The sequence below is a fragment of the Bombus fervidus genome, chromosome 2 (genome assembly GCF_041682495.2).
Source record: "Bombus fervidus isolate BK054 chromosome 2, iyBomFerv1, whole genome shotgun sequence".
In the NCBI taxonomy this organism is placed as follows: Eukaryota; Metazoa; Arthropoda; class Insecta; order Hymenoptera; family Apidae; genus Bombus; species Bombus fervidus.
In genome coordinates, this window is record NC_091518.1 from 20,442,818 (window position 1) to 20,469,530 (window position 26,713).

Consider the following 26,713-nt stretch of genomic DNA (forward strand, 5'->3'; position numbering starts at 1 on the left):
AAAAGTTATTTAGTCAGAGGGACAAAACTCGACATCAACTTCCATCAAACCGAGTCAAACATTATCTTCGTACTCGATCAAAAGAAGAAATGTCAATGTCAACTTCCGTCAAATCAAGCCAAAGATCGCCTTTGTACCGAGTCAGAAGAACAAAATTCCAGATTCACCGAACAAAGGCAGAAATTACGTCGGTGCTCGGTCGAAGGAAGACTCGCTCTCGATATCGATCTCTGTCAAACCGAGCGAAACAAAGCAAAACGAGACCGTCTTTACATCCAGTCGAAAGAAGAAAATTTCCGATCAACCTTCGCCAAGTCAGACCAAAACAACTCCGTCCTCGTCCTAACATATTCTCCATCGCAAGCACCCTAACTTCTGTCCCGTCCTATCAGATGGCTCGCCTAATTAAAAATCCGCTCTCGTCCTCGTACGCAGAATTTGCCAGGCATTGGCCATTTTTTCAGCTACGGCCGGCATTTTCGCGGCACGTTCACGCGGGAATACAAAAGAGGACGCGACTTCTCGGAGAAAGAGGTCGCGAAGGCGGGAAAAGGAGACGGAAGAACACGAGGAAGAGAAAGGAGAAGGGGAAGACGGTTAATCGGTGCCAGAGTACCGTTGTACCTGAATGGAGCAGCGAGATGGCTTTCGGTTTCCCTGCAGCCTCCGTCGCAGCTGCAGCTCCGCTCTCTGCGTCTCTCTTATCTATCGCGAGTGCGGCTTTTTACATGGACACGTGACTACACGTGTGTGCACGCGAAAGCGCGCGACAGTTTTTCTTTTCGCCGCGAATCGACCGCATTACGCTCTACGCATTTCCGCCTCCGATTCCGCCCGGGGGACGACCGTTTCCAACCACGTGCACCTGCAGCTGGAACACGAGGACTCGTGCAACAGCTGCTAACGCCTTTGCTGGCTCGTGCTTACCGTTAACGCGCTATAGTCACGACTATGCGTCGATTCTGTGAGTCGAAGACGATTCTAAAGAGCGACACATTTTTCGGCCCGTATGGAAATGACACGATTTTGTAACGGGAAACGACGAGCTGAGAAGCTGGGTTTGGGCATGTTGCGCGAAAGTTTGAAACAAGGGTAGTTGTTGCTTTTTTGCGATGGTGAGAATACTTGTGCGCGAAGAGGAATTTAAGATCTTTGGACTTTTTGGCAAGGAAGTGAGTCTTTTGAAAGAAATTTCCTACGAGTTTTAATTGAAGTTTTAACGTGGTTGTAGAATGCTTCGTGCGTGATCGATGCAAGAGGTAAGTGGAAACGGAGAATTTGACATTTTTGGATTCTTTTACCGGGGTATTTGGTCGGGAAAGCGAGCGAGTTTTGTGAAACGATCTTAACGAGAATTTGAATTGCAGTTGAAACGTATTGGTGGAATGTTTGTTGCATGGTAGTCGTACAGGAAATTAAAAAGTTGAAATTCGTGGATTTCTCGTGTAGGATATTCGGTTAGGGAGGAAGCGAGTTTCGTGACAGAACTCCGATAGAGATTTTAATTAGAGTAAAAATATGGTTCGTAGAAGATATTGCATGGAGCAAACGTACAAAAGTTTGTTCGTACAAATGTTTTGACTTTCCATATGATTTATTTCGTCGAAGAAAAAAATGAATTTAATGAGAGAATTCTGTTGAAGATTTTGGTTGAAAATTAAAAATACAGTTATACAAGTTTTCGTATATTAAAAACGTACAAGCAGCAGGTAGGAACGAAAGAACTGAAATGTTGGGAATTTTTATACGAGATCATTCTTCGAGGGAGAAAATTAATTTTGTAAAAAAGCTTACAGAATATTTCGCGTATGTTAAATAGGCAAGCGAAAGACTCGAATTCGTATTTATCAAAGAGTAGATACCGAAGATTGTGATCGTGGTTTCGTAAGGTGGCTCGTGACCGGTTTTGAAATCGCTCCGAGATAGACCTTCATTGTTTCGCGTCGATAAGCTGTTGTTTAATGCATTTACTCGTGCAAACAGTTACGCTTCTATTCACAGAAACTTTATGACGCATAATTTACTAAACATACTGATTTAATAAATTTAGTCGAAACAAGTCTTTACTTGCAAACTTTTAATCGAACATTCTTCTCACGAACATTTGGTCGGTTAACTCGAACGTACATCTTAATTTGTTGGTCAAGGTTTTGGAGGGAAGGCGCGACATAAAACGTCTGGAACGTACAACTTTCACTGTAGTCTATGTTTCTTTCTGTATGCAAATTGCACGAGACGATTCGCTCGGAACGCTCTATTAATCCCGCGAGAAAACAAAACTCCACGCGAGATAAAACCACGCTTACGTCTCGGTGAATGTACCGCGGTATGTAAACCACGAGATTGTCTTCTTCTTTTTTTTTTTTTTTTTTTTTACACAGTCAACGAGCCCGACCGCGAGTAACACGATTCCGTCGATCGTTCGGCACGGTTGTTCGTGACATCGATCGTTCACCCGCTTGATCCGTCTTGCGTTACACCGGTTACGTGCTATACGACGCTCCACTTTCCATAGATTATGAGACGCAGTCGATCGTTTCTATGTCTGGAAACTCTCTCTTCATGCACATCTCGGCTCATAAATATGTATTATGACTACCGTGTTTCTTATTATTTAATTTTAGATTTTCATTCAGATAAACTTCTCTGGGTTTCTTGTTTAATTCGTTTAACATGATTTCAACAAGGTTTAGAGGACTGTCAGGCGCGACAGTTAATTCGTAACTCGTCGATGGACTGCGGATTCTCGTGCGTTTATGATAAATTGAAAAGTGTTCGAAATATAGTACCTGTTATAGTTAGTTAACACTCATTTGTCGAGTTACTTTCACCAAATTATGAATTTGCATAAAAATCCACAATCTTACTCATCACGCTCTTCTTCAACTGTTACGAACAGCTTCTACAAGTTTTTAGGTTGTTATCCTTCATAAACGCAAAATTCTGGTTTATTAGTCGTTGATATTATCTTGTCCATTATTTCGAGCGATTATCATGCTTTGCATAAAGTCAGGATGTTTCTCAATATTTGTGAATGGACCTGTATAACGTTCGAACAGTGGTATCAAACTAACTATTTAACAGACGGTACAAACTTCACTATAGGACTCATTTGTCGAGTTACTTTCACCAAATTATGAATTTGCATAAAAATCCACAATCTTACTCATCACGCTCTTCTTCAACTGTTACGAACAGCTTCTACAAATTTTTAGGTTGTTATCCTTCACAAACGCAAAATTCTGGTTTATTCGTCGTTGATATTATCTTGTCCATTATTTCGAACAATTATTATGCTTTGCATAAAGTCAGGATGTATCTCAATATTTGTGAATGGACCTGTATAATGTTCGAACAGTGGTATCAAACTAACTATTTAACAAACGGATTCATTTGTCGAATTATTTTCGTCAAAATATGAATTTGCATAAAAATCCACCATCCTACTCATCAAGTTCTTCTTGTATCTGTTACGAACAGCTTCTACAAGTTTTTAGGTTGTTATCCTTCACAAACGCAAAATTCTGGTTTATTAGTCGTTGATATTATCTTGTCCATTATTTCGAACAATTATTATGCTTTGCATAAAGTCAGGATGTATCTCAATATTTGTGAATGGACCTGTATAACGTTCGAACAGTGGTATCAAACTAACTATTTAACAGACGGATTCATTTGTCGAATTATTTTCGTCAAAATATGAATTTGCATAAAAATCCACCATCCTACTCATCACGTTCTTCTTGTAACTGTTACGAACAGCTTCTACAAGTTTTTAGGTTGTTATCCTTCACAAACGCAAAATTCTGGTTTATTAGTCGTTGATATTATCTTGTCCATTATTTCGAACAATTATTATGCTTTGCATAAAGTCAGGATGTATCTCAATATTTGTGAATGGACCTGTATAATGTTCGAACAGTGGTATCAAACTAACTATTTAACAAACGGATTCATTTGTCGAATTATTTTCGTCAAAATATGAATTTGCATAAAAACCCACCATCCTACTCATCAAGTTCTTCTTGTAACTGTTACGAACAGCTTCTACAAGTTTTTAGGTTGTTATCCTTCACAAACGCAAAATTCTGGTTTATTCGTCGTTGATATTATCTTGTCCATTATTTCGAACAATTATTATGCTTTGCATAAAGTCAGAATGTGTCTCAATATTTGTGAATGGACCTGTGTAACGTTCGAACAGTGGTATCAAACTAACCATTTAACAGGCGGAACAAATTTCACCATAGGACTCATTTGTCGAGTTACTTTCACCAAATTATGAATTTGCATAAAAATCCACCATCCTACTCATCACGTTCTTCTTGTAACTGTTACGAACAGCTTCTACAAGTTTTTAGGTTGTTATCCTTCACAAACGCAAAATTCTGGTTTATTAGTCGTTGATATTATCTTGTCCATTATTTCGAACAATTATTATGCTTTGCATAAAGTCAGAATGTGTCTCAATATTTGTGAATGGACCTGTATAACGTTCGAACAGTGGTATCAAACTAACTATTTAACAGACGGATTCATTTGTCGAATTATTTTCGTCAAAATATGAATTTGCATAAAAATCCACCATCCTACTCATCAAGTTCTTCTTGTAACTGTTACGAACAGCTTCTACAAGTTTTTAGGTTGTTATCCTTCATAAACGCAAAATTCTGGTTTATTAGTCGTTGATATTATCTCGTCCGTTATTTCGAGCGATTATCATGCTTTGCATAAAGTCAGGATGTATCTCAATATTTGTGAATGGACCTGTATAACCTTCGAACAGTGGTATCAAACTAACTATTTAACAGACGGATTCATTTGTCGAGTTACTTTCACCAAATTATGAATTTGCATAAAAATCCACCATCTTACTCATCACCTTCTTCTTGTAACTGTTACGAACAGCTTCTACAAGTTTTTAGGTTGTTATCCTTCACAAACGCAAAATTCTGGTTTATTAGTCGTTGATATTATCTTGTCCATTATTTCGAACAATTATTATGCTTTGCATAAAGTCAGAATGTGTCTCAATATTTGTGAATGGGCTTGTATAACGTTCGAACAGTGGTATCAAACAGAAGTATCGTTTTGTTAATTTAGGTTAATCTAATTGTAATCGAACAATGAATTAGGATTTGATATTCAGCCATGCCCACGAAGAGTCTGCAAGCAGTGGATATCTTAGAAGCCCTCGAATCGAAGCTCGCGTACATTCCAGGAGGTCGTGATCGCGAAGGAAGACCTTTGATAGTGGTTAATGTTCCCTCAGAACTTCAACCGACCACGAAGCCCAGGTTGGAAACGCTGATCGCCTATTTCTTGTCAATTTTTAGGTAATCATTAGCGTTTAAATATTGTGCATATTCAGAGTGAACGTTTATTGGAGACACAATAGAACTTCATTTATCCGAACCTGTCGAAGGACAAACAAGGAAACTGGATTTACAAGGACACTTGTTAATATTCAAACACCATGCAGAGATTCTTATTTCATATATTTATTTATAGCAATCTTATCCAATTGCTTTTCAATATATTAAAACATTCACTGCAGTTAGCAGAAACATAATTTTTATTTATTTGAAATGTATAGGTTTTCGACTCGCTCGTTGTCTGAATTTGTTCGCGATTTTTAATTTCATCTCCACGTAGTTTGGCGCTTATTGTGCAAAACACTGTGTACATTGTAACAAATAAAATGTATGTTTTTACCAACAACAGTAAGTTTCTAATATCAACAAAAGTAGTGCAATATCGATAGCAGTTATAAACCGTTACAGACGAGAATAGAAAATGTTTGGTCGCTTGGAAAGTTCGTTCCGATTTACATTTCTATTCGATATACATTTATCGAATTATATACATGCCATTTTCTTCCACAACATTTTTCCGTCTTTCGCGCTGCTTGAATATTCCATCCTTCCAGAACCTCTCAAATTTTGGTAGATTTTTACGTCGACCAAATTCCTTAAAAATCGGAACGAACTTCCCGAGCGGTCCAATAACAATCTCTCGAACGCAATGGTGTTCGAATATTAATAAAAATCACTGTCCATAGAACCTACATGAATATGTTTGCCATATAATCTATAAATGGCAAACCCGATTTCTTCCATTACTTACAATTTTGCATATTCCACGAATTAAGTAGATAAGTAATAATAAGTAGATTCTTCAAATTATTCATCTTTAATATATATATATATATATTAATCTATTAATTCATCTTTCAAATAAGTAGATTCGGTCAACAGCTGAAATTTCATTCGAATAAATGAGGTTCTAGTTTAGCAGTCTCAACTGTTAGAGATATGTATACATAGACAAAATAAGCAAAGGATCAGAAGATATTATGAGACGTATGTTTCGTGATTAGCGAGGAGACGAAGAAAAATGGATTGGTGTTGATAGTGGACGCGCAAAGAGGTGCATGGCGTGTGGCAAGGTCTTGCATTAGGCTATCTACCATACTTCTGGGAGCTTCTGCAGCTTCTGTGATAGTAGTGCGCCCAGACGGTTTCTGGGATAAGAGAGTGGATAGCTGTACGAAGTCGCACAAAGAAGGAGAGGTTGGTAACTTGCAATTCATGATTTTAACTTTACGTAGTATTTCGTGTATGCTGTTTCTTCATAATGATACAAATAGTTTCATCATTTTGCAACACGTAACTTTGATCGACGTGTGCTCATCGATAGTAAATTAATCGTCAGAAATAGAAGCATAGAATGGACCATGATTTGAAACCGTCGATTAAACTGCTTACTGATAATAATATCGCGATTAAACGCTCGATTCGACGAATCTATTAGGTCGTCCAAAAAGTTTCTTTCGTTTTATAGGGAAATAGTGCACAAGATCTTATTTTATCGAATTACGTATGATTCATTGTTGTTCTATCAAAATGAAGATCACAACGTTCGACAGATTAGGCTTCATGTTTGTACGAAGATGCGTCGTTGTAAAAGACGCGTCTGTAAAAGAAAGACACTTTTCGGACAACTTAATAGTATCCCATTCATATAATATAACGTTCCGGACAACGCTCAAACGTCAGTTTGTTGTGTTACGTTGATCCATAAAGATTATACTTTCTGCTCCACGATATTCTACCGCACATAGCCATCAGAATCATAAAGATTGAAATCGTGGTAAACTGACTACCGTTATTTACAATTTTCTAATCGAATGACTAATTTTATTAACACTAAACCTACCAGCGCTGGCCAAATTGATCGTTTCCGAACTTCTAAACAAATTTAACCATATTTAAACGTTATTGTTGTTATTTCTGTATTTAGAGGCTGGATCACAATAGCCATTAGTTTATTCTTCGGATAAATCCATCACGCCGTTCTAAGCTGATTAATTTATTTTATTGCACTTTCTTACATGGACTAGGGGTAAAAACAAAAGAATATCTTAAACCTATCGATTATATCTAGAACCATCTTCTACTTGCTATTTATTATAATTAGCGCATCTGCATATGGATGGCGAGCGCGAACTCACGTTGTCATTTTCAACAGTTATCACATAGCTTTAGTTTCTGACTTTTCCTAAAACATACATACAATATATTCTTCGGTATTTACTTTTAGTTTGCTTTTTTCTTTTCTAACAGAAAATTGTATTCTGCCTTGCGTACCGCGGCTGTCAATTTGTCAATCAAAATATCTTAGTTACTCTTAAAATAAATGCGATCAGTACAAAGAAAAGGCAAAGCTACAAAATCAGTAATAACAAATAATGACAACTATTACGCCTGTAATTTTGTCATGAATTATAATCCATCAAGATGGCTTTTATTAAGAGCAAACAAGTATCCGGATACTTTTCAACGATGGCGCGTTCTGTTTCATAAATTTCTGTTTGACATCGTCTCTCAGGTAGTCAGAATGTTCTTATATGAGGTTGTCTGGAAAGTTTCTTTCGTTTTAGAAGGAAACAATAGATGCGACACATTTTTATATTATATTTTATTACACGTATTAATATACTGCGCGTAATGAAAAATGGATCATACGATGTAAATCGTAGGATAAGAAAAGTAATGGATCAAAATAATATGAAACAAAAAATATTGTGCATCTATTGTTTCCTTGTGAAACGAAAGAAATTTTTCGGACAAACTAATACATATGTGACGGTAAAGATACCTAGTAGTAAGATTAGAGTATTAGAACGTTCATGACTTTATGGCAAATTTAAGGACGAAAAAGCGTACAAAACGTCCAAAGTACACGGTACGATATGATAATTATTTACAAAGCGGATGGCCTCGGCGATTTTAATAAACTTGAAAAATATTGCCAAGGTCAATATTCTGGACAACTTTTCCCTATACGTGTTACCGTCGCTTGGTTTTATTTTCTGAGATATTGCAAAAAGTTTCCGTTTCGGCGACAGTAAGATTTTGATAATCGAATAGTCGCTCTTTTTAGCATCGCTGATGAAGCGTTTCCAATGTCGAATTGCAATAATACAATATGAAGCTTAATACGAATTGTATCTGTTCTGTTATTTAGTACGTTAACTCGTTTCCTTACGGCCAAAGAATCTCGGAAGGTAAACCTAAACGATTGATTTTTCTTTCTTGCGCGAGTTGAGAATGATTATCAAAAATGAGCTCGATCGAGTTGTACAAAAGTACAGACGTCTATGTATACCAAATTAAATCGTAACAGTAACGTAAACTGTTAAGAACTAAAGTTTGTTACGAATATTTGGCAAATTAAAGCCTAGCAACGGTAATATGTATCGCGAAAAAATTTTCAAAACGTTGATCTTGACAATATTTTTCAAGGTGATTGAAGTGGACAATATCGTCCGCTTTGCAAACAATTACCTACAATATTTATAGAGTGAAACAAAATCTGTATACAGTTTCCATTACCTCTATAAAAAAATACGAATTTGCATGAAAATTCAGGGTTCAGAAAACGCTATACATTCAATACCGTAAATTATTTAAAAAATGAAGGGCTAATATCGTAGTATTAATAATAATAATAGTAATGGTCCAGCAAAATGAAATATGTTTCTAATTTTACTCCAAGTTTTTATAATTTACAATTTTTCCCCCAACTAGCCCAAACCAGACAAACTAGTTTTGCTCGAAATGTTACTTGTTATTTAATCACTGGCCTTAAATGTGAAGTCCGGTCGTTCGATCCACGATCGTCCCGCTCGGTCATCGCGTGAAATATCCACGCGTGTTTGTCAAAATCGTTGTGCGTGAAGAGCCCCAGTAAGAACGAGTTAATTGTGGGTGTAGGAAGGCGCGTGTCGCAAATTAATTTTCTGCCCGTTGTTATTTCAGCCGACGTATCTCACCCTGACGAGGCTCCAACTTCACATTGACTATGCCCAGCTGGCGTACGAACTGGGTGGCAACAAGCCGTACGACCACGCGGACTGGATCCAGAAACGCGTGGTAATCGTCTCTCGTCTATAATTTGCGCTCAAATAAACCGCATTAACCGTATTAAATCGAAACGATGAAACGTAACTTTCTACGCGAGATACCTTCGTCAGAGCCATTTCATGGTACATTTACTTCTTTATATATTTTATACGAATGTCTGGCTAGCGCTGCCGTAAGATATTAACAAGATAATATTAGCGTAGTATCGCAAGATATCGAATATGAATATATTAGGTTGTCCGAAAAGTTTCTTTCGATTTATGAGGAAGCAATAGACGCACAAGGTTCTTTGTCTTATATTATTTTTTACTGTTGAGATAAACGTCGCGACATTACACAGACTTGGTTTCACGTTTGTGTGAAGTTGCACTGTTGTAAAAAATACGTTTGAGAAAGAAAGATAATTTTCGGACAACCTAATTTAGCATACTGAGAATATTCATATTGATTCATATTGACAGTTATTAAAAAGGTCGAATTTTATTAAATGGTAAGTTGCATTCTAATTTATAGTTGCGTGTTTAGAAAAAAAAAAAAAAAAAAAGAAGAGAAAAGGAATTTGCCAAAATGATAGGTTTAGGTCTTGAGATAAAATTATGCATTTGCAAATTTTCTCTTCCTTGTAGAAACGAAATGAGTCGAATGTTTTTGTTTGTTTCTGCGTTGAATTAAGTTACGTAAAGAGAATGAACGGAAATTTTAGGGAGTTCGGTAAAGTGATAGCTTTCGCATAATTGGAGAGCGTCGTGTTTTGCGCTTTATGTAAAAATTGTGTATGTGCCAGTTTTCATTTTTCTTTTTTTAAGTAAAGTGAGCTGTGAATGCTTCTTTGATTCTAAAGTATATATGGGCGAAAACGATGAACAGATGATTAATACATTTTTTTAAAAGGATACGGAATTTCTATGGCAATAAATTGTACTGATTTCAATGTGACAGAAAGTGGAAGACTACACTAAAGATGCAGCCGATCTTGTTACAAAAATGACTGACCTACACCAAAGACTGATGATCACTTTGGATGGATTTCGGATGTCAGAATCGGATGATGATTTGGAATCCTACTCGAGGATGAGCAACGATTTAACATCTCAGGCGCAACATGTTCTTCAGTCAGGTGAATACCGTACTAATCTATGTGTATATAATGAAACATCGATTACTTTGATACGTTTGATGCAAAGATATATTCAAACAATTAACGCAATTTCAATTTTTCAACGAATTTTTTTAATTTCGTGTTAGCAGGAATATAAAATTGAAAAGAGGTATCGTTGATCTTGTCATTAGGTTGTCCAAAAAGTCTTTTTCGTTTCATAAGATGATAATAGACGAACAACGATTTCTGTTTTATACTATTTCACTGAATTAGGTGTGATCCATTTCGTTCTATTTCTATTATTATATTCGTGCGTAATTTAATAAACTAATATAAAACAAAAAACATCGTGCGTCGTCTATTATTTCCATATAAAACGAAAGAAACATTTCGGACAAGCTAATATTTCTTTAATTTTTTCTGAAATTCTCATTTCAGCAAATAAACTTTGGATATCCCGAAAGAAGACTAACGTAAAATCAAAATTCAATATAAAATTTAATATCAAAAGCTGTGTAACGATAAAGAAGAGAAAGAAATAAGATCGCATAGAAAATGAAGAAACTAGAATTAAAAAATGTACCATTAGAAAATGAATAAGCCAATAATCGAAAGTTTTAATAAAACCATCATTCCGCCATATACAGAGAAATCTCGAGTTTTTCACTGCGTATCTGTCACAGTCGGCTCGTTTTCTCGTGTCATCGTTATCGATCGCTCGAATGTCTATTTCCTGATCCGTAGTACAATCAAGCAACCGGTTGTACACGAGGATCGACACTCGGATATGGCCGGATTGGTTGGAAAAATTGAAAAACCGGCTTAACCGGATGTCGAGCAGGAACGTTTTTTTAGAAGTAAGCCGGCAGAGTCGCGTGCTCGCGGGAACGCGCGAGGGTGTAAAAACGCTGACAATGCAACGCTCGTGTAACTTTTATTTCTACTTCTTCTTTCCCTCTTCTAGTACAAGATCCCGCTATAATATTGGAATCTTCTTAGAAATGCGCATTTTTTAAGCCTACGGGGATTGCCCGTAAGGCTTTGGAATTCAAAAAAATTGATACACTGTTATTTATACCGTATTATGCTGGTTGTTAACCGACTGCAATCGTTTTTTAGTCAAGAAATCGTAGTATCTGTAATTTAATCGAATCTAGAAAATTTAAATATTTTGATAGAACGAATAGACACAATATGAAAGAAGGATTTATCGAGTCTTTCTGTTATGTTCAAAATAATTAAAACTTTCACGATGATTGGATGACACATTTGTGATTTTCTAAATTTTAGTTGTGTTTTTACGCGTTACGTTGCACTCTGTTCGGATATTTCGTGAATATTTCGGTTCTTCTTCGCAGTAAACCTGGAACAATCTTTGAAATCCGACAAATCACAGATACGTCGAGTTTAAAAGGATTATACAATGATAAATTGAAATTAGCGTTAAATGGATATTACATAATATTATAAGAACAGAACAGTTGATTATCTGTATTTTTATAATTTCAGGTAGAAATTTAATCAGTTCGATGAGCAGAGAATCTACGAAGGACACTTTGGACACCTCGATAAAAATTTACGAGCTTATCGATTCCATCGAATTGAAACAGGTATCGTGTCTTCTTCGAAACAAAAGGAAGATAATTAAAATTTCCTGTTGTTTGCAAGTGTGACGTTTTATATTTTTTTAGCTGGACATCGAAAACTCCTGGTCAGAAATGGAAAGAAATTTGGACACAGCCAGGGTAATCGGTGACCTTGAGAAGGGCGTGTCGCGTGTTACAGATTGGATCCTGGGACCAGCGGATGCTATGTTGAATTCTTGTTGTCAAGTCGGATTCGACGTCTCCTCCTCGGAGGAACTTCGTAGACGACACGAAGAACTCGAATTAGAATGCAGGGTAACATATTAATATTACTACGTAACATAAAAAGCAATACATTTTCGTGCAAAATGTTTACAATCGGCAATGATAGAATATTTTATTATCGAATAAATATTTCTTCATAATAAAACTTTCAATGAACTATTTAATTATTAGTTTGTTACTTACGCATTTGTTTGTTAATTACTCGTATAAAGATTGAAACTTTTTGATACTTTAAAATAACAAAGAGAGTAAAATGATATCGAAGGAAATTTCGTATAGAAGATAGTTTGCATTTGTTTGAATTTCAGGAAACTTACGGACGTTACGCGGAATTGCTTCACAAAATCGATAGTTTACCAAGCACGCGTTTATCGGAAGACTTGAAATCTCAGAGAGATTTCATGGACTTCGTGTGTAGAAGCTTCGCAAACAGACTCGAGAGACGACGAAACGTGTTAATCACTTCTCAAAGATTTTTTAGACTAGTTTCTGAGGTATTTATCGTTAGCAAGGAAGAAGAAATTTTCAAATGAATATTTTTTCTTTTAGTTAGCATTACGATGCTACTATTTTTCAGTATTTTGACAAAACGAGCGAGGTGTTCGACAAATTAGTAATGGGTAATAGAACTCATGACTTTTCTCAAGCTGCAGCGAATCTTCTAAAATTGGAACAGAGTCAAGCAATTTTAGGTAAATAATTTTTATTTAGCAAATGTCTATACCAAAGTATCGAGTAGTTAGCTGAGGCAGCAATTAAACATTTGCTTAGAAATTTAAGCTACATATCGTACGAAAATTGGTTCATCGTCACAGAAACGTATGTTATGCGTGAGATACCTGTAACAGTGTGTATTAATTAAGAATATGATCGAGGAGCGGATGATTTTCGAAAGGATCCGATGCAAATCATTCGTAGAAAACGTTGGAATTGCGAATATAATACCAAACAAAAGCCTTAAATCATCGCTCGTTGCCAAGAATTTTAAAAAGTACTAGCTAGAGATCTTGTTATTTTAGAAAATTTTTTCATCGAAAATCTATCGGAATGAAGAGAATTGTTGTTGTTATCCGTAGCATCAATTTCGAATTAATAACAAAATTATTTTTGTTTCGAAAGTTTCTTTTCTTCGTTTGAGTGTCTTTATCGCTTCCTCGTTAAGTCTTACAATTTACGCTGAAAAGGATCCTACGTTTATTGTAGAAACTTTAGAGCGCGAATTGGTAAAGGAAGGTGAAAAATTGTCAGACATTTTGTCAATGCCTGTGAAGGATGCGCTAGGTCGAGACGTGCACGTTGACTATGGCGAGGACATAGTGAATGTCAGAGATATTTTGGATGCAACGAACGCTAGGAAAAACATTTTCAATGACAGTGTCGAGTTCCAAAAACTGTCTCTAAAACAGATCGCTTTAATATATACGTACGAAAGCGACGCTAAACAGGTGATTGTACAATTTTATTTGAATAACATTTTACTGAATAATATTTCATTTCGATGAAATATTTCTAAGTCGAGAATTTCTATGCGTTATTTATATGTGAAAGTTTTCAGGCTGTAATATGGTTGAACGATCTATATGATGTCCTGTTAAAAAATCATATGGAAATCGGTTGCAACGCGATCGAAATACAGTCACAAAAGGAAGAGCATCAATCGTTTCAGGAAACTGCTAAGGTATGTAGAAAATAAAATGAAATACTTCGACAAATCACCTTTATCGCGTAGAAATTGTAACAATGATCTAATAGTCAAGAAGTTGGACGTTTACAAATGCAGAGAGTAGAAATGCAGAATAAAATAATTTTATATGTATTGGGTTGGCACACTAAGTGATTGCGGATTTTGTCATTAAGTGGTAATGTACAATAAATTCGTTATGAATATTAAATATATATGATAATGAATTAAAATAATGAAAATGTATGAAAATGAATAAATATATATGAATTAAATATATATATGAATGAAGTGAATAATAATGAAATGAAAATAAATAAATATATATGAATGAAATATAAGAAATTCATTATGAATATTAATGAATTTATTATACATTACCACCTAATAATAAAATCCGCAATCACTCGGTTGCCAAGCCAACAGTATTCATTATTTTGACGCTTAAATCACTAAGGAAAATGTGGAATATAATTTAGAATAAAATGATAGGAGTAAAATACGTATACACATTTTAGAGTAAAGTGGTAGAAGAAGAATGGAGTGACGTAATTTTATTCTTTACGGTACCTTGATATTTCAATTTCCAGGGGACTTATGACTATGGTTGTCAATTAGCGAACGGTGCTCAAGTACTAAGATTATCCTGCAGGCTACCACTGGAAAGCAACGCGGCTCTGTTCTCAAGGCTGCGTCAGGCCTGGAAGCAGCTTAGATCCGTTGGCCAAGAACAACTAACCAGACTGAGAGTGTGCGCTGTTTTCCATAGAAGCGTCGAAGATGTACGATCGGTGACCGTCATTTAAAAATTTCAAGCACATTGCAATGCACAAATAATCAAATTTCCAACGTGAAATCTTAAATTTCAAAATTTACCATATAGCCTAACTGTAGCTTGTTCGTTGCAATTTTCAATTGACGATCGAAGAGCCGAAGAGAAAAATAGTACAACTGACAAAATCTGCAATTAAAAGAAAGAAAAGACTTTAATAGAGAAATCTCGGAAACTTCAAAACACGTTACTCTATGTAATTACAAAAACTGTTTGGAAATTATAACAAAATTCTTTAGATAGATCTAAATCCTACGTATCGTTCTCTCTTTTTCTTGCTTCTGGAAAATAGAAAATGCACTGTTATCGCTCCTATTCTGCAAACTGTCTTCTATAATTTCCTACGTATTTCTTCAAGCACTGTTCGAAGCTACACGACTTGATCAAGACCGTGGCATCGCTTCGTCGATCCTTGAGACCAGAAGACCTAGCCGCAGAAGCCCGAGCCAAGGCCGAGATAAGAGACATCCTGAATAATCGAGAAAAGCTTCTCCTCGAGGTTGGACGAATGGTGAGGCTGGGTCGTCTCTTGAGAACACGCTTGAAGGAACCTCTCTGTCATCAACGGCAAGTACGACCGCGATCATGCATGTTTCGAAAGAAATTCTCGGCACTAGTCAACGCCGATGATTAACACTAACGCGTAACAAATCGGTGAATAAGTGGCAAACATCGTACGATCGATCCTTCTTAGAATTTTTGGTGAAATTGTTGGCCAGAAACGATCGCGAAGCTTTCTAAAAGGAGAAGCTCAAAATCAATCGTAAACGTATATACTTTTAGTAAAATATTTTACTATGTTTTATAACAATTATTTTTAGAATAATATCTTTGAAATAAGTAGAAGTTGCACTGCATAGATATTATTGTAAAATTTCTCTTTATTTTATAAATATGAAAAGTAACAAACCTCTTTATGAGTCACTATATTTAACCATTTAAAACGTCCACCTTTTTGATTATGAAAATGGGTTAACGTCGTAAATCGGTAAGTGAACGTTTTCAATAAAATTGGTTCAAAAGTAAACGGTAAATGTGTGTTCGTAAATCGTGAATGAACGTCAGGAATCGCATAACGAATTTTTATCGACATTTCAAACGTTTCTGGCAAGATTTCCCGCTCGAATTTCCAAGCTTTCTCGACCGTCCAACCGTGTCCTTGGATTTTTCCTCCCCATTATATCTAGTGCAATTGGGTTCGGTGCAATAAAACGCGCGCACCTCGGTCGTCCACCGCAAGAGCAAGATAAGTCGAGTTCATGCGACGGTGTTGTGAGAAAGATCGAGTCGGCCGGTACCGAAGTAATATAAGAGGCGAGGAGGGCACGGTAACGTCGACGGGCACCTCCGTTTTTAACGGAGGCGGTGTGTCAGTCCATGGCTGCACGTCGACCAGATACCTACACCTTGATATTGCTGCATGTAAGTCGGATAATTTCGAAATACGATAAACTCGCTCTACTCTCGTTCGACCTATTGTTCCTAGAACCAAGTACCATTTTCATCCAAATCTCTTTCTCGTTCGATTCATTATAAAGTCTACCAATCTTTTATCGATGAAACAATTATCTCGAATAACATAAAACGATCCTTCTTCTGTCATATAAACTGCATCTTGCGTCAACGTCGTTCTTGTAACTTCAGTTTTTCGAAGAGAAATAAATGGTATTCGGTTGAAATTACCAAACAAGCATAACGAAGCGATTAGTTAACAAATTTTTAGTTCATTGTCTTACTTCTTCCTTTCTTTATTATGTTTCGCATCGTTGAAGTTTTGTTTGATCGGTGAAGTGCGTACTTGCAGTTCATTCGGCTACGCATTAGTGGACGGGACAACGTAAATACCTTTTTATCCGACGTGTAAATTTCATACAATGTCATTTTCACTTATTTGTCTCATAGAAGATTACATGACACTTGTTGAAGCGACGAGATGAATGTAACGACGAGGTTGGTCAAAAACTTACCAATTCATTGTCTTTTTTATTTCGTTTTTCTTTTTCGGTTTTTATAATCATTGCAATTTTATTCGATTTACGAAATAAATGTGCACTTCGTCGAGTTTCACCCACGTGTTAGTGCGATAAATATAGGTCACTTGCGTCTAGTGTTGACGTATGCGTAACAGTTTGCGCTCGTAGAGACGAACGTCCTATTTTCACCCACATGAGGACGGTCAGGGCCAAGAAATTGTTTCACGCGAACCGTCCGTTTCTAATATTCGTTTGCAAATCGCGAACGTGAAGTTCGTTTCTAGAGCACGTGCAAAAGTGGCTAGAATTTTGCCTCTGGAAAATGCAGCTGATTGGCACCGAGCCAACATAAACGAATATCGTTTCAAACCAGCTCCTTATTTTCTTTCCCTGATTTTTCGCAGGTTGACCTATTTCTTTCAAATTCTTATCGTTCAGGGTGGCACCGTTCTCCGATGTTTCTCGGTTGCGTGCACGAGCTTTCGTTAACTGGTATTGCCAGGAGAACCCGTTGGCCGCGGTCCACGAACTTCAAAATCTGATCGACGACGGAACCACTTCGATCAATCGGCGCTGAAGATTTCCGTCCGTTATTTTCGGACCCACGAAACGTTTCATTCGGAAATTTTTACGTAAGACGTGAATTATCGATTCTTGCGCGTTCGTTTCGCGAACCGTGAAACTTACAGCTTCCGATAAATCCATCTAATTAATTGTTTTCATTCATGGTTCGGATTAAATGAATCGTGAATTTTTACTGGCTGGTTGGTTCGTGATTTTTCAAGAAATTTTTAATCGGATATTACGAACATTTACACACAATTACAATTAGTGTAATTACAGTTTGTGTGATTAGAGAAGATATTGACACGCACCGCAATGAAACGTTTTTTTATCAGATTCTATAAATTTCAATTTCATAGTATCAAATTTTTTTAATCACACGAGAGTACAATTAAATAATACGAAACATCATACACTTGCGCCTAATTAATTACTATGTAGATAAATGCTACAGTAAAATGAGTGGTAAACTTTTGTAGCCGCTGTTTATGTAGCATCGTAGATATCGAAAATTCACAGTGAACGTACTAAAAACTTGGGAAATGTAAATTTACGTACGAACAAAAATTTGTTTACTCCATTGATCTAATTAGAATGCAATTGACGATAAGAACTTTCTTTCTCTCACCAATGAAGATAATCGATATATCGCGATTCATTATCGTCTCTTAGAACGTACGTTACGATATTGGTAAAACCGAAAACACTTTCTACCCTTTAGAATACATAAAATAGCCATAGATCGATTGAAATTTCGATATATGCAGCAACGATTGAAAATGCCGCTTAAAAGTGACGCTATGCAGATACAGCGGCTCTTGGTTCACCGAAATTAGAACTCCGCCCCACATCGAAGCCACCATCTGGTCCACGACGCTTCGTCGCGGCGCTGTCACTGTCGATTACGTAATTCTTTAGAAATTTTGACGTTTTCTCGAAACTAATTTTGTTAATGCATGCAGATCGATCTTATGCATTAAGATGCGTCGATCATTTGCTGTGGATCGATTATTACGGACAGCTAGACACGCGATTTAGCTTCGAGCACCGATGATTTCCTAAATACAGCTACAAAAACATATATTGCTCGCAATTATGCATATTGCAGTACACGATATGTATATCGATAAGATGCTCATTTTTTGACCAATAGAAAGGAAAAGATATTTTATTTCACTGACTGAATGAAGATATCGAGGAACAGGTGATGTTGGTGGAAGTTTAAAAAAAAAGCACGATCGTAAAATGCTAGTTTAACGATCATATCTGTTCTAAAAATTCTTGTTTAAAATGCTGCTAAGAGCATCGCTTTAGCTTTCAACAAGAAGCAAACGTACTCTTTAATATGATATAAATTATAATTGAAATTCTAATTGTAAGTGGATTAACAGTTTCATTTTTAATCCTTTGATATTTCTATTATATGTATTTTTTAAAGTAACGCGAGTACCGATGAGTTTTCAATTACGTTCGAACAAAACTTACTAGACACCCCATATATCTGCAAAAGGCACATGTACGCACTCATAAAGCAAGTTATAAATATCGCAAGGAGCAACTGCGATAAATCCTCGATACTTTATCATCTTAATCCGCCACTTTCAAACTTCTTCAAACGCAACAGGAGAAACAGGACAGGAAATGAAGCAAAACACTCTGTTAAAAAAACAAAAAACCGCCATCTGTTAATCACGTAACGTAGTGATTTACGCGTAACAACTACTAAGTTACAATACATGCAAAATTTAGCAGAATACGTAGTATAATATTACAGGCGGTTATTTTATATGAAAAAAGTGAGAAAGTTATTTTACGTGAAAATATGTATCGAATTTCTTATACGAACGTTTATTCTCAAGTGAATCGAGTTCGAGGACTTGTCAAGTACCTGCGAACTGGACTAACTCTTCATTGGATAGGAGTAGAAGGCAACGAGTAGAAGAGCAGAAGGCTATTCTATCCGCAAAGATAAACTAAAAAAAAATAATATAAATTTTTTCACTCGAAGGCTTGTTTTCGAGGAAATCTAATTCGAACAGATTTAAGCTCTAAACAAAAAAAAGTTTATTCTTTATTCTCGATTTATCTTCACATACACAGGATAATTTCCTATCGTTCGTTCATTGATATCCAGTCAGAAATTAATACTCTCCGGATGTTCACAATCGATTTTCTTAAAAACCAGATACGAAATCTCGAACGAGAAGAATTGTAAATATTCTCAACTTTTGACTTATTTTCGCACATAGAGTAACCTGCTGTTCATTGTGCAGAATCCACCAAGAAATTTGACAAAATGGAAACTCGACGTTCGAAATTTCCCAATTACTTTTCTGCGAACGTAGTCGCAGTGTAACCTCTGTTGTTACCGCTGGTATTTTGTCACACCGTGTATAACAAGATCGATAATCAGGCACGCGATCATCATTCACGAAGTCGACGGACCACGGTCCAGAAAAATGTCTATTAATAGCGAGAAGTGAACGAGAGAAATTTATTTTTCTAGAATGTCTGAAGCCGAGGATGCCTCGGGCAAAGGCAGTAACCTGACAGCGATCGAAGCAATCTCGGCGAGGCTGGCGGAAGTAACGCGACTCGCCGAGAAGCTGGACGCGAGACTTTGCGAGGCTGGAGCCAGGACTCGACCAGTTCCGATGTCGTCGTCCGCGATGTCCTCCACTTCGTCTCTCTTCTCGTCGTCGAACGCACCAGTCACCACGTCCACGTCCGTTCCTAGCCAAGTTCAAACGATTTCTACCGGAAGCTCTGGATCCATTGCTGTTACTACCTCGTCAATTGGAATTACTACACCTTTGATCAGTTCCTCGGTGTCTACGGTGCAACTGCAACCTAAATGCGTGTCCACGATCTTGTCCTCGGCGACGAATAACGAAAGTGTTGGTCCTTCGAAGGAAAAGATGTCTGGCTTGGTGTCTTCGATGCCACAATCGGCGAATGGAACGGTTTGCACGGGTACTGTTAATGGTAAGGCTGGTTCTACTATGCTGGAGAATGGTAAGACGGAGGAAAAAGTTGCTGAGAAAGAAGACGGAGCAGAGGAGGAAAGTAAGGACGTGGGTTTGGACCGAGCGAATGACGCGAAGATGGAAGAAGTCGCGGAGGTAAGATGAATTCGTTCGTTTAATGAAGTAAAAAGTGTTGGTTAGAGAAAGGATACGATGGTGTGTTTTATGTTTAATTATTTAACGGAGGTTCAAAGGGGGAGATAGTGTTAATAACAGTAACGTAATAATCATTGAACGTCTTAAATAAAGTCACATAATTTTTTATCAAGTTACAAACAATGTATCATTAGAGATTCGTCGTTAAAAAAATGTCTACGATTTGAAAAGGAAATTATTTATTACAGACACGTGAACGTTCTGAAACTCGATAGAATTGTAAGGTTTGAAATATTAAGAATGTCAAAAAACAGAATTCGATAACGTAAATTGACTGAAAAAATACTACAAATGAAATATTGCACGAGTACAATGTTAATCTTCGATTCAATTCAAGTTTAAAAAAATTGTTTGACACTAATTGAACGATTATTTCAAATCATTTAATATTTCATCCTCTTCTTCTCTGATCGTATAGAGTTGTCTCTATATCTCTATATTAAGTCAAATTTATATTCAATGTCTCGTCGAATGCATTTTGTGATATTTATATCACGATTGTAGGACGTAATTGAGAAGTCATTCGACGATAGTCAAGCCGATGATTCGAACATAGAGGACTACGTGACCGCCACCGAACGTTCAATTACTCCGACAGTTCGCTCCAGAAGCGAATCCTTCGTTACTTCTCCAGAATGCGAAGACCTTGCTGCTCCAGCAACCATAACGTCTAATAACGATAATTGGTAAGAAACACTGTCCATAAACAAAAAGAACATCCATTAATTAATTAGTTTATGAATAATACGATCAGATTGTAATAACGATTCTTTTTCGTCTCTTTATTCGCGAAGGTGGAACATCGAGGAACCTAAATTTATCCCCACCACTGCAGCGGCGTCTTCTCCTGTGTTTAAACAAATGGAAGCTTCGAAAGAGCCGAAAATAGAAAGAAACGTCGTCGTATCGGTGGATACTCCGCAATCGGAAGCTACTGAGACGAACAAAGAAAAACAGATTGAGAAAGTCGTGACAATGGAAAAGAAAGTCGAAGTACGTAGAACATTTTTAATTTATGTTTCTGTGAATAATCGAAGGTTTACGACAACAAGAAGGCAGCTCCGATATTTAAAATAACGAACAAAAGAAAATATTTATAAAATAAGAAATACGAGAAACACCATAATTTTACAAAATAGGTTTATATTTAATAAAATAAATATGATATATATTATGGAATAAATGACCGTTAGGAATATGATATTTCTTAGTACAAGAGACACTAAAATTAAATTAAATTGTAAATTGTATCTATTGGTAAAGAAAGGCAAAAGCATATTCAAATTGAAAATGTTTATTACTCGAATATTAATTAACTATGAATTTATAGCATGTCCCAAAAATCGACCTGATTCTGATCGATCTTGAGTTAGTTTTTCTTGCTTTACTCAAATTATTGAAAAGTACAGCTACCTTCTTATTGGAGCAATCCCTTCAATTTGCATACGTCGGGACTTTTTTAATGCGTTATTTTATCTTGTGTCGATTCAGGAGAAATCCAGCAAGATCGTAAAAGAAGTTACAGAAACAACGACTTTACGTGTGTCTCACGACACTCGTTTAGGTATCGCGTCTTACAAAGTGATATCCAACACCACGCAAGATCATCGAGAAAACGTTGATGTTAAGGAAATCAAGGATCTCGAACGAATCGTGTTTCCGGATGTTCAGACGAATGGATTACACCACGAGACAGGTTCCGGTTGCAAATGTGAGACTTTTCACGTTCAATGGTCTTTAGAAACTTTAGTTGTCTCTCTTCGCTATGGAAAAATTAACTTTTTATAGAAACATTTATTGCATTATCTACACAGATTATTTTTATTTAAATCTAAAGAGCTATCAGAATGATAGTTTCATAGTATAGTGTATTGCATGTTTGTTTAAGATGGGGCAGTAATTTTCATGTTACAACGCATTATAAATTACGTTGGAACAGAATAAGAATTTTAATAATTAAAATAATATATAATTAAAATAATAAGAAATTTAATAATCAGACCATGAACCTTTATGCATTCATAGGAAGTTTAAAAGTACAAAAATACACATAGCGTATAAAAATATAGAAAATATCCAAAATATTGTTATTTATAATATTGAACAAATAATTGTTTAGATCTTATTCCTTTAATCATATACATAAAGATATCAATTTACATAGATACTCGAAGTCTACTAACGATTGATACAAAGTAATTATATCTGCCACCAACAGAACAAATTGAAAATACAAAATACAATTAAGTCTCTTTACCGCGATAGCCCTACTAAGAATGTTTCAAACGATCATTAAAAATCATATTGTTTCGCAGCGGATTCGTACACTCGTAGAGACGAACTGTCAACGAAAACAGACGACGCCGAACGCGTGATCAAATTCGCAAAGATTTGCGAGATCAATCAAGAATCACGCGTAATCCCTGCGGACACATCGAAGGATATTTCGTTGTCCCTGAAGGAATATACGCGACATCGCGAGGATAGTGGAATTGAGATGTCACCGACGAAGAAGGACGAGAATCTCGAAGGGCAAGATTTCCTCGAAAGAGCGAGGAAGGTGAGTTCGATCGAAAGTTCCTCGATGAATGGCGATCGAAGGAACGGATGTTGCAATTGCAATTGCAGTCACGAAGCTGCATGCTACGATCGTTTTTCCATGCAACAGAATCTGATCGAGCTTAACAGCGTTAATGAGAATCGACGTTGTGTACCACTGTCTAATGCAAGCTGAATTTTTATGTGATCTGTGTGCTTCTATGTTATATATTAGATTCCTTTTTGTACGTTCAACCCGGTTAAATTAACTATTTTATAAATGTGTACTTGATATAATTGTTTCTGAAGAAATATATTAGTATAGTTGTAGAATCGTAACTACAATTATTATTATTGTAGTCCGTATAAGTGATAAAAATACGATAAATAAGTATAGTTTATACGTTTAATTTATATTTTGTTTTTTATTAAGTACTCGATGCAACGTATAGGGTGTTGTGATAAATATTATTATATAAGTAATCAAAGACGTTTGAAGGTTAAATTTCTTCAATTTTATACAATACAGTATCAGGATTATTTTAGACTCTGAAGTAAAAAATTATCTTCAAATACTTGTATATTAAACACGTTTTATAATTTACCAATATAAAATAACAGAAACACTGGGTTGAACCGATTATAAACGATACAACAATAATTACCCAATGAAAACCTAACTCCTCCACCTTTAACCATTTAAGAAAATCAAAATTAGTGCATAGTTAAAATACGAACAAACATTTTCAGTCTAACGTGTGCATAACAGTTATAACATCCTTACGTTGTGTGCATGGCTCGCGTTTGTAAATAAAGCGTTACTAAACAGTCAGAAAAACTGGATTTTGTACCTTGAATGTAAAGAAACTCGTCACATTTGCAACCAAAAAAAATTATCGGCAATTAGAACGAGCGATTCCTGTTATCGCGATGACACTCTTTTGAAAGTAGCGGGTCACGAGCTATCGGCACATCTCATCGTGTTTCGCGCGCGATCGGTGATATTCGGGCGCGTTCGGTCGCACTCGACAACGCGCATGCGCGGCCAAACCACTTCGGCGGCATTCGAAACGGGACGATCGGTCAGTCTTGAGTCGACTGGCTTCTGCGACCGATCGACCGGTGATGTGACACTATTGTGACATGTGTCACGCGAGTGTTGTTGCTGCTGAGGTTTACGTTGTGGCTGTCATTGCTTGAACGTGGGTCGATTTAGGTGATTGCCCGATAATTAATTAGATAACGTAGCATAAGACGATCTTTACGAGATACATTTACAAATTCACTTTCGATCTCTCTAATCGAGAATGTTTCCCAGATTCCGTTTTTTTAATAATCAGATGAACTTTTATAGAATATCAAATAGAATATGAAATCGATTAATACTATTGCAGTAAAAGATCGATAGTAGTCAAAGAAGAAGTTTTTCGTTCAGGGAATACGTAATTTAATTATCATTCGCCCCACGAATCGTAGTATCAAGTTTCTCCGCAAACAAGTGGCACTCTTTTGAATGGACTCACCGATGCGCGACACGTAATCCCCGGTTACACTCGGCTAACTTTGACCAAAAACCCGTCCAATTTGTCACGTTTTTCTCTCGACCCCGATTTCATCTCGTCCTTGGGTATGCTGCTCACGAGCAGCTCTCGTCTCTCTTACCTTGAAAAGTGCCACTGAAATAGTCCGATCGTAATACTATCTCGCCGCGAGTAACAGTTCAAACCAACGGAGTAAGAACCTCTTACAAAATCATTTACATCGCCTCTACCATTTATCGTTATCTCGAAGAAAGCACGAGTATCGTGCTCTCGAAAGCGCCATCATCGAATTATACATACACATATACATATACATAAATGTATATTATATCTCATCCTCCATTTGTTGTCCATTAAATTATATTTAAAAAAGACAAAACGATAGACGAAGAAACGATAAACGAAAGTTTTCCCCTTTTCTTGTTAACGTCTTGGTTTCCAGTAGCAGCGATCGTCGGCGAACAGATAACGAGTAATTAGCCTGACATAATGCCACCGATAATACCATAATACTGGCGTGCATTGTTTCACGAGGATGGGCGGCGGACAAAGGGAACGCTTCCGGGCCGCGAGATCCGTGAACCGTGGAACACGCCGATTCCAGCGGATTGTACACGCGATCTCGCTTAATTTCTCGTCTCCTCTTTTTCCACGGGATCGTCTCCACGATTCCCGTGGGTCGCGCGGTGTGGCGAACCTCTCGTTCGGAGAACGCCACCAGTCAGTCCGGTTTTATCCTCCCATTCGTTCGTCCGTGTCGGTGACGTCATCTTACAAAGATACCTATAAAGTATAAACACACTGACGTTCGATCGAAAGGTGTATAGTAGACACACGCTTTTTAATTCGGATCCGTGCGTTTTAATTATACACCGGCAATTAGAGGCACGCTGAATAGACGCGTTCTCCGGTTGCTAGTTTCCATTAGATTTGGTCCTTTTTTTTTTTAAGGCGTTTGTCTGGCCTGCGTAACGATAGCGTTTTTGAGAGGCTGAATTGTTCGATGCGTTCGATCTGTTGGCTATTAGTAATGGATATATTTAAGTATTAGATCAGAATCGAAAGTCGAGTGAATTGTTATCGGGATAGATATCGCGGGTGGCGTCCGGATGCTAATTGCAAGTGTCTGGTGGTTTCTATGTCTCGTTTAAGTCGATTGAAATTCGATCTACATACTTTCTTCGTAGTATAAATTTTATATATATATATATGTTTTTTTTTTATTTGGTTGTTGGACATTTTTGAAGAAATTCGGGGTTCAATATCTTCAAGTAGTTGGTATACTGTATGTCTTGCTTAAGTAGATTCCGGTTAAATATAGATGTTACAGTTTCTTTGTGTATATGGAGTTGATGTGTGCTTTAACGTGGTTGTCGAATATTTGCAGGGAAATTTGAATGGCAATGTTCTTAAGATTCTATTCTTCCATTGTGGAGTTCGAATGATGTCAATTGTAACAACTTGTTGAATAGTATGTTTCTCGAGTAGATTAAGTTTGAATATACCGTAGATTATTTCCTCGTCATATACCAACTTGACGGTATCTTTTAATTTGGTCATTGGAAATTTTTGAAGCAACTGGATATCGAAATTCTTGAGATTTAATTCCTCCATTGAGAATTTCAAATAAGTGGGAATTCGAAGAAGCTGTTGAATATTATGCATCTTTCAGTTGGAATTTCACTGTACGTTGTTTCTTCGTGATACATGGAATTAACATATCTTTTAATTTGCTCAATGGAAATTTTGGAAGGGATTTGAATACTAAAATTCTTTCATTGAATAGATAACAAAATAAAGTATCTCTGTTCGTGGAATTCTTTGAGCAACATAAGCTTTATTGGACTGGGTTCAACATCTAATGGTTGTACAAACAAAAACGCTACTCCTACGGTTATACAAAAAGGCAAACTGCAGTTATATATACACGAAATTTACAGTAGAAGCATCTACGTAGTCGAAGAACTACAAGCAAAAGCAATGATTTTAAAACGAGCTAGATAA

The 26,713-nt window shown here is 36.5% G+C and overlaps 1 protein-coding gene across 1 annotated transcript in view; it reads left to right on the forward strand.

The window, feature by feature from the left end:
* The first annotated feature begins 656 nt into the window (after positions 1-656).
* The window catches only part of Sls (sallimus), a 255,332-nt gene continuing 229,275 nt past the window's right edge, over positions 657-26,713 (forward strand). The window contains exons 1-18 of the mRNA XM_072020425.1: positions 657-1,259; positions 5,150-5,336; positions 6,380-6,572; positions 9,324-9,437; positions 10,368-10,545; positions 12,037-12,137; positions 12,219-12,428; positions 12,707-12,892; positions 12,976-13,090; positions 13,602-13,843; positions 13,954-14,076; positions 14,670-14,870; positions 15,270-15,478; positions 19,955-20,570; positions 21,135-21,316; positions 21,425-21,623; positions 22,122-22,341; positions 22,946-23,190. Coding sequence (XP_071876526.1) covers positions 5,152-5,336; positions 6,380-6,572; positions 9,324-9,437; positions 10,368-10,545; positions 12,037-12,137; positions 12,219-12,428; positions 12,707-12,892; positions 12,976-13,090; positions 13,602-13,843; positions 13,954-14,076; positions 14,670-14,870; positions 15,270-15,478; positions 19,955-20,570; positions 21,135-21,316; positions 21,425-21,623; positions 22,122-22,341; positions 22,946-23,190 — 3,519 coding nt within the window. The 5' untranslated portion in view covers positions 657-1,259; positions 5,150-5,151. The remainder of the gene's footprint in view (positions 1,260-5,149; positions 5,337-6,379; positions 6,573-9,323; positions 9,438-10,367; positions 10,546-12,036; positions 12,138-12,218; positions 12,429-12,706; positions 12,893-12,975; positions 13,091-13,601; positions 13,844-13,953; positions 14,077-14,669; positions 14,871-15,269; positions 15,479-19,954; positions 20,571-21,134; positions 21,317-21,424; positions 21,624-22,121; positions 22,342-22,945; positions 23,191-26,713) is intronic.